We start from the raw sequence: 8,911 nt of genomic DNA, 5'->3' as shown, positions 1-8,911 counted from the left end.
CGGATAGTAGATAACAGGGCCGGAATAAGTCCATAAAATGTTCCTTTAAGTGAAAAAAGACTACAGCTTACACATACTTTATTTACTTGATTGAAAGCCTTATGGTACATAGGATGTTTTACATAGTTGATCTCATCTTGGTTCACACTGACGCCAGTGAGTTGTATTTGGGTTCTGTGCTCGAATCTGTTCAGGTGCTGCTGCTATTGCTGGTTTGTGTTCTTTCAGGATCAAGGTGGGTACTTTCATATAAAATCTTATTTTTAATTCCTTCTCTGGCGAGTCTTTCCTGGATTCTTAGCTTTGCATAATTATACCTGCAGTGGAACCTTGGAAGAAAAGAATATGAATAAATCATTAACATAAAATTCCTGTAGAAACATTTGAAATTTTAGTGTAATAAAATGTAGGAATCCTTACAGATGAGTACCCTGAGACTGACAATATAACCATTCTAATTTGGTGTGCTATTTTTGGGTGGCTTGGTGTCAAAGATACCTATGAACACATTCTTTTATTACTAAATGAGGATTTCTATCACCTTAGCTTAATTTTACTTGTAGAGCCTCATATAAGTGGAACCAGTACTTTGGGTCTGGCTTTCTTTGCTGAAGAAAATAGATTTCATAGTCCATGCTGTATCAATTGTGAACACATTCTTAAAGTAACATTGGATATGGTGCTGTAAGCAGGGATGAAATGGGCATTAGGGTAGGATGAAGGGTGGAGGCCTTCCTAAAGGAAGTACTGGTATTCATGGCATGTCTCATGGCATGCAGTCATCTATTCATTCAACAAATGGTGTATAAAGTCTAAGTACATACAGACTGAAAGGATTAAGACCTTCCAACAATACCATTTTTAAAACAACCGAAGGTGGGAGAGCATGCTTTGGAATTGGATAAACCCATTCTTAACGTGGGTCATCTCAAGTACTTAAACACATACCAGAATCCTAAAGTCACCACGATAAATCCTCCTACTCCAACGTCACATGATCTTCTAATTCTGCCTGTCAGAAAGCACAGCCACTATAATCATCATATATGACATTACCCCATCTAGAAAGTAATTGCTCACCACACACAGATGTGTGTTACTTACACAGAAAAACAGATACTCACTAGTTAACAAAAAATGTCCAAGGCCAGCCACAACAGATCCTAATGAACCATATAATACTGAGTCCCGTGCACAGGGAATGTTCTGGACGTCTAAAATTCCTAGGAGCTTAAAGGGCTAGGATAAAACAAAAAAGAACCTAGATTGAAAAAGAAAGTACTGTACATCACAGTGGTTTGGCAAAAATTAAACTAGGATATGTGCTATGTGATGAACAGGAATCAATCCATTTACGTTGATTTTTTTTATAATCAACTGGTTTGGAAAAGCACATTTTATGAGCTATTTAAACATCTGTATGACTAGATTTTATTGGTGTTAATGAGGTGAACGTCAGTTTATAAGAAATATTCATGGAAAGATAAATGTGGGCATAACTCCTAGGAAATTGCACTTGATTGTATTTATCTTGTGGCCCTCAACTGAGGGCAGGACAGACATTTAAGAAAAAGGCACATACACGTTTCACTGTGGCATTTCTCTTCAATAAAGTAGAAAACCATACAAGTTTTCAGTAAGAGTTTTTAAAAGGAAGTTATTTGTCCATTTGAATGGTGGTCTAGTGTGAGATAAGACCTTAACCAAAAGGCTGAGGAGGGTTCTACAGAAGTAGGTAATAAAAGGGGGAAACAGATTGGAAGACACTGAAACAAGAACATAGTCCTGATTGTATTTTTCTCCTGTTTGCTTCTTTGGCTCAGGCTTCTGCTAGAAAAGACAAAATGTGTGACCTGGTTCATAATAAAGCAAAAATTACATACTCTCTTGGATCATTCTCATTTTTCTTTGGAGCGCGTTTTAAAAATCTTCATATACAAAGAAGTTGGGGAATTTGAGTTCTTGTGGGGTTTTTCATTTCATTTAGCAGAAAATTCAGTTTCTCATCCTGTCAACTCAAAAGCCCAGTGGAACCTACGGTTGAAGATGAGGGTGTGAGCTGCTCTGCAGGTAGGGACTGTTGGGTTCTGCATTCCAGTCCAGGACTAACGCCCCACCTCCAATGCAGCCTATTTCCCCAGGGGAAGGATGCCTAAGGTGCTAAGGCTGCAGAGGGTGGTGTTTAGTAGTGCCATCCTTTATAGGTCCTAGAAGCAAGATCAGCAGCTTCTAAGGTGGGGTACAATGTTGTGATGGCTTTCATTGCAACATCACAGCGTGCCAAGCACCACACACCACCAAAGACCACTAAAGTTCCTTTAATGCCTCTGGGCTTTTAAATCTGGGTTCCCTTTAGTAATGGAGCCATGGTGTGCCCCCCCCCCCCCCAGGATAGGCTAGAATCATTTGCTATCAACCCCATTCCTTTACCAAGTATAGAAAATACACTTGCCAAATATCAAATAGTGGTATTTAAGCCAGCTAGGTAACCTGAGTTTTTTAAAGATTTTCTTATTCAGATCTGGGACAGGCAATTGGAATCTGTTTAAAAGATTTCAGGTCTTTTTAAGACAAAGATCTTCCAGAAATGAATCCTATTTAAGGTGGTACCTTCTAGAACCAGCATGTGGATAGAGGCCAAGGATTCTGCTACTAAACATTCCACAGCACACCAGCCCCACCTTTGACCTAACTTGTTCAGTAGTGCCAAGGTTGAGAAACCAACGCTGGTCTAAAACGGTCTCAATATAGGGCTGGCAGGGGGCTATTGGTGTCCTGCTCTCCACATCCCTCATGTTTAGTTCTCACGACCTCTGTGAGATTATCTCTGAAACAGGCTCAGGGTCTGACTTTACATAAAAGGCTACTAAGTGCGGACAGAATGGAAGCCAGCCTGACGCCAAGAGCCGGTCATTTCTACTACATCATTTAACCCTTTGGGTCTTTTTCATAGGTGGAAAAAACCAAGGCTCACAGAAGAGGCATTTTCCAAAGGTCACGGAGTAATAGGACTAAAGTACATAATTGTGTATGTGTCTCTAACTTGTATCAAAATGGGGGAAGAATCAACAAAATTTAAGGCCACAATTTCCCTTCACTAGCAGAGCATTCTCACCTGGAAAAGTTGGGAGTTTAGACCAGTGATTTTCAGTGTCTGCAGCAGGCACACTGGTGTGCCCGAAGAGTTTTCAAAACATTAGGGTGACTTGTGTTTCATCCCATACACCAAAAGGTTGTGGGTTCAGTCTTGAGTTGGGGCACATACAAGAGGCAACTGATGTTTCTCATGTCGATGTGCCTCTTTCTCCCTCTCTCTTACTCTAAAATCAGTTAACCTCCTTGGGTGAAGGTCAAAAATTAAAAGCATACAATGCCTATTGAGTCGGGCTCTGACCTCATAGACTGTCAAATTGAAAAGTGACAACCGCTAACAACAGCTATCTGGTGTGAATGAATCAAAATTATACCTAGTTTTCTTTTGTCACATTGGCAAAAAATATATTTTTGGTGCACCAAAGAATTTTAGTAATGTGTACCTTGAGGTGAAAAGGGTTGAAAATCACTGGTTCAGACTATTGATTACTGTTAGCTTCCAAAAGCAGGTGTGAACTGCTGTAACGAAGTATTACTCTTCAGCATATGCACTGTAAGATCCTTGGCAATGGGGTTAATATTTCTCTATTCCCTAGTTTGTGGTTTCACTTGTCATTTAAGTCCTTAAACTAAGGACATCTTAGACTAGTTTTTTTGTAGACATTAAGCTTACATTTAGAAAAGCAGCTTTACCAGCTCACCTTGATGGAATTAAGGAAAGCTCAAAACTTCTAAGCCAGAACAGCAACTTAATATTTACAGGAAATAGATCAGATCATGTTAAGCTACCTTATTTCCCACTGCCAAATGTACCTGCCTCAGTGCCCATATTGCTTTTCCTCTTTACAAAGGATGAACTATTTAAGACTATTCCTAATGGTTCCTCTCAAAGATATTTGTAGTTACCCCTTCTTTCATTTGCATCACTTTTTCCTGTACTATAACATTCAGCCTTGAAACATACAAACCTCTCAAGTTACCATCCCTTTTTTCTGCTCCCCTTTACTGCAAAACGGTTTTCTCTACTTACAAACCACCTATCCTCACTACACGTCAATGCAACATTCATCCCCTGAACGCCCCTGAGACAGCCCTGTTCTAAAACACCCATTTTGCAAAATCCATAGTACTCTACAGCAGCACACGTAGCACAGATCATGTTTCTGGAACAGTTTAGTTGGCTTCAAATATGACAGTGTCTCCTGGTTTTCTCTCTCACTGGCTCTTCTGGCAGCTTTGCTGCTGTTCCCTCCTCTGATGACATCTAAATGTTGAAGTGCCCCCTCCCCCATCTAGTCTCTTCTAGGTGTCTCAAGGCTTTCAATTAAATGCCATTTATATGACGACTACCAAATCTATAAATCAAACCCCGATCTTCCCCAAGCTTTAGTTTCATCTGCCCACTGACACCTCTCTCTTCTATGTCCAATAAGCACCTTGAGGTTGATTACATTAAGATGAGTATACCCTTCTGTTTAAACCCTCCATGGCCTTCGGATATGCTCAGAATATAGGTACTCCTGCCTGCTGTGAAGGCCTACCCGACCTGGCACCTACCCCCTTGCATATCTCACTCTTTCCTTCGGCATCCAGTCCAGGCACACTGGCCATCCCTCTAACATGCCTAAATGGTTATTGCTTAGCACACGCTACCTTCCTCCTGATCTTTGCCTGGCTGGTTCAGTATTTTTAATTCCCCCAACAGAGTGAATTCCATAAGAACAAGGATTTTGCCTGTTTTGATCAAGGCTATACTACAGCACCTAGTTTAGTACCTAATACTTAGTAGGTACTCTGTAAATATTTTTTTGAATGAGTTCATAAATTTAGAATTTACCTACAGTTCTTTTCCTGGTAAGTATGTACCAAATTTCATATTTTAAAGTTTCTCAGAGAGCAAAGAAAAAGAGCAAAGGGCTAGTTTATCAGATATGCTAGCTTGATACCTTTCCTATTTTTATCTTAGTGTTGCTGTTCTAAAAATCAATCCCTGGATTGTATAAATGGTCACTGAAAACACGTTTTTTCAAACTGCAGGCTTCCTTTTTTAACATTACCTTGGGCCACTACTTGAGACATAACATATTAATTTTATTATACTTTCTTTGATGAGCTTTGATAGGTACTAGTGTTTCATGAACTATTTACAGGGCTTTTTGCAGTACTTTGCTAATGATGGAACAATTAAGTAGGTCATTAATTTTTTTCACTGAATTCTTTTTATCAATTCTCAGTGGATTGAACCTACCTTATGACCATTACCTGACAGCAGTTCTTTCCTATCAAAGTGAATGGATACAAAAGGGATTAAATTCCCATTCAAGATGCCAGTGTTTCCCAAAGAATCGAGAATTCCGTGTTTGAAATGTGGAAGTCCCAAACAAGGGCACATTTTGTTACGCTAAGCATATTCCAAATAGTATACGAGACATTAAAAACAAAAGGCACCATGCGTTGTGTAAACTGACAAAATCTGTAAATATGAACCCTTTGATGGCCTGCTGTCTTGGAAAAAGTCCCCAAAGCAGCAAGAACTTGGAGGAAGTGAGCAAAATTTCCAAGCTGGTCAGAGAATATCCTAAAACCAGAGTATCGGGCGCGATGTGGCACACAGTGGGTCTTCAATATTCATGACTGATCTGTTAATATCTATTGGGTTCCCTGCTCTTAAGCCCAAGAGGAAGAGGAGACAAATTAACTTCGGGCGTAATAAATGGTAATGATACAGCTATGAGGCGATGGGGACAACAGCACCTCAGTCTGCTTTGGGGGGAGTCGGGGGACCGGAGCGCCTAGTTTAGCTTTAGGACACGTGGAGGAACCGGGGAGAGGCCGGGGCGGGCGGAAGCAGCGCGCTGCCAGGGCTGGGTTCACGCGGAGGGGAAACGGGCGCTCTCAGCCCAGCGCCCCGACCGGCCGGCGGGCGGAGGGGCGCGGAGCCCGAGCCCCGAGCCCCGAGCCCCGGCTGCCGCAGCTGCGGGCGGCAGAGACCCGGGGCCGCGAGCGCGCAGGGACGCGGGCGGAGCCTCGACCTCTCCAGCTGCCGCTCCGCGCAGACTCGGGGACCAGAGCCGAGTCCCCCTCAGCACCCACGGCCCCGCGTGTGAGGGTTAAGTGCGCGGCGCCAAAGGCAAGGCCCGCGGCCTCGGGGGCTTCGCAGTCTCCTAACGAGTCCCAGGGCCCGCCCGCGACCTTCCCACCGAGGGCTCAGGCTCGCCGGCTGGTCTGCAGGGACGGGGCCCCGCAGGAGTCACTGCGAGCACCGGACCGCTCCTCCTGCTAGGCTGGGTCACTTTTCTCCCGCAATGAAGTCAAAACTATCCTGGGGTGAGGTGGCGGACGGGGGAGTCACAGTTCCACCCCCGGCCGCCAGGGAAGCCGACCACGCGTGCTCCGGCCTCGGGGACCCGGCTCGAGAGGCCGCGTCCTCGGGAGGCGCCCGCCCGCGCCCCGCTCGCCCCCGCCCCCGCGCCCCGCGTTACCTTCCCCTTCGCGGGCTCGCCGGGCTCCGAGGCGGCCGCCATGGGGACGAGTCCGCGCCTCCAGCCCCGCCCCCGCCGAGGGCCCCCGCCAGCGGAGGCCCCGCCCCCCCTCCCCGCGCCGGCCGCCATCTTAGGAACGTTTCTCCTCCCCAATGGCCGAGCCGGTCCGGGCCGTCTCCTTTGTTCATTGAACGCACCACCCCGTCTCCATCACGGGCTCCCTCCGCCCTGCTGGACGCGACCGGGGGAGGGGGAAGGGGACGGAAGCGACCCCCGCACCCGGACTGCGGGAGGGGAGCGGGCGGCACCTCGAGACTGCGCCTCTGCCCTGCCCAGCCCCCGCCTTCTGCCCCAACCGCCATTTCTAACCGTCGCCGGCGCGCTCCACGCTCGCGCGCACAGCCGCCGGGCGCGCGCCGCGGGGCGGGGACGGCGGGAGTGCGCGCGCCGCCGCCGCTTTGTCCTGCGCGCGGGCCCCTGGCCGGAAGTCGGCCTGCGCCGGCTCGCGGGCCGCGTCCCCTACGTGTCCTTTGTCCTTCCGGCCCCGGGCCGAGCCCCGCGGGCCCCGCAGCGGGAGCCGCAGCAGCAGCAGCAGCAGCGGCCATGCGGCCCGGGCGCCCGCCGCAGCAGACGGCGCCCCGCCTCTTCCCCTTTTACCTTCAACACTTCGGGGCTTTAAAATAGCACCGCTCGGGCCGCCTAAAGGAGACGGGGGACAACGTGGGAGGGAGCGGCTCGTTCCTGAGCACGCGCCAGGCCGTTTGTCCGACCTTCCAGGGCGCTGGAGGACTCCGGGGTTTAGGCATTAAAAGGCCTGCAACGTGCATTTTTAACGAGGGGCGGTGGCCCACGTGCACCCCTCCCCGCGACTGCGAATGAGCGTGGAACCCGAAGTCCTGCCGGGGGCGACATGGGACCGGGTCCCGCCAGCCTCCCGGCGCGCCAGTGCGGCGCGGTTGCCTCTCAGAGGTTTTTCCTGTCCACCCCACGGTAAACGACCTTGCGGCGACCTTTGCATTTCACGCTTAGTCTATAACATGGCAAAGTGCACGCCTGGGGAAACGTGTCGGCTTCAGAGCGCGTCGTTGTGCAAAGTCACGGTGCTGCTGCTGCTGCTCCTGCAGCTCCTCCTGCTCCTGCTGCAGCTGCAGCTCCTGCTCCTCCTGCTGCAGCTCCTGCAGCTCCTGCTGCAGCTGCTGCTGCTCCAGCTGCTCCTCCTGCTCCTGCTGCCGCCCCCGGGGGCCCAGAAAGTGCCGCGTGCGATTAGCGATGATGCTTTTATACTAAGTGAACGTTTTCTTACCCCGCCTGATGACCTTACTTTCATAATCATGTAATCCCTTTCTACAAGCCCAATAAAATACACAATTTAAGACTTAGATGTGATGGTTGTTTTGGTTTTTTCTTTTGAAACGACTCGCTTTTGGGGAAGTGGGACAGCCGCAGACAGTTGGCCTCGCTCTAGTATTTACTGGGGAACAGAGGTAAAGCCGCCCCACCCGCGGTCTCCGGCCAGCCTGGGGCTTCTGAACCCGACCCGTAGGCGGCATTTAAGGTAATATTCCATCAAGGAGCGAGGAATTCTTTTGAAGTGATTCCTAATTATGTCGTCAATGAGGGAAGAACTGGAAAACTACCAGGGAAAACCCCGCAAAACCTTCCTATTTCGTTTTTTTTTTTTTATTGTGACTCTGAAAATGGGTAGGGTAAACTTAGTTGAGGCCCACCTCATTTGTCTTTGAAAGTGTTCTCATGTAATTTTTAATACTGATTTCAATTTCACAAAAATTGCAAAAATACTTGCACCTTTTGGTGTTTTTCGTTTTCACAGTTCGTAGAGTGGAAAGTGAAAATCGTCACACTCACCCCTCTTCTCTCTTTAAGGTAAACACAGCTAATAGTTGGATGTGTTTCTAAACTTTTCTTGTTTTTCTTAATTAAAACACTGGAATATAGGGTAACAGTCTATGCCATTCAGGCCCCATGTATATGAATCCATGTAGCTGAGGTGGGGTCAGCCTGATCCCTCTATTTTAAGGTTCCCAGCGTCTTCAGTAGCTATTGATGATTGTGGCCTAGACCTATTTAACTAGTTGCTACCCTACCTTCTGGTTTTACTCACTAGACTTCTATAAAGAATTTTCCTTCGTCAGGTTATTTAGTTATCTTGAAATACAGGCTGACTAGGAAGGCAGGATAAATGCTTGACTCTTTCCCTTCACTTATTAATTTTCATAAAAATGTGTCAGTATCATAACAACCTCCAAAGACAAGCAAGGAGGGTTCTTTATTAGGGGGGGAGGCCGATTAGTGTCATTATGAACGCTTGGTTTTTA

The 8,911-nt window shown here is 47.2% G+C and overlaps 1 protein-coding gene across 1 annotated transcript; it reads right to left on the bottom strand.

The window, feature by feature from the left end:
* Positions 1-44: 44 nt before the first annotated feature.
* COX20 (cytochrome c oxidase assembly factor COX20) lies at positions 45-6,638 on the bottom strand. Its single transcript, XM_087828889.1, has 4 exons — positions 6,576-6,638; positions 1,125-1,239; positions 949-1,012; positions 45-329 (listed from the first exon to the last, which is right to left on the bottom strand). Exons 1-4 carry the CDS (start codon positions 6,615-6,617, stop codon positions 191-193), a joined length of 360 nt encoding a protein of 119 aa, XP_087685015.1. The 5' UTR covers positions 6,618-6,638; the 3' UTR covers positions 45-190.
* Positions 6,639-8,911: the final 2,273 nt, after the last annotated feature.

Source organism: Miniopterus natalensis, chromosome 21 (assembly GCF_054644295.1).
Source record: "Miniopterus natalensis isolate mMinNat1 chromosome 21, mMinNat1.hap1, whole genome shotgun sequence".
Taxonomy (NCBI): Eukaryota; Metazoa; Chordata; class Mammalia; order Chiroptera; family Miniopteridae; genus Miniopterus; species Miniopterus natalensis.
This window is presented reverse-complemented; position numbering and strand designations above follow the sequence as displayed.

Excerpts from the sequence above, each read along its gene's own strand:
- COX20 (XM_087828889.1), bottom strand. The coding sequence starts at position 6,617 with ATGGCGGCCGCCTCGGAGCCCGGCGAGCCCGCGAAGGGGAAG. Across the intron at positions 1,240-6,575 it reads GCGAGCCCGCGAAGGGGAAG|CCCTTTAAGCTCCTAGGAAT; the intron begins GTAACGCGGGGC and ends GTTTTATCCTAG. Across the intron at positions 1,013-1,124 it reads TGGACATTTTTTGTTAACTA|GCAGAATTAGAAGATCATGT; the intron begins GTGAGTATCTGT and ends GCTTTCTGACAG.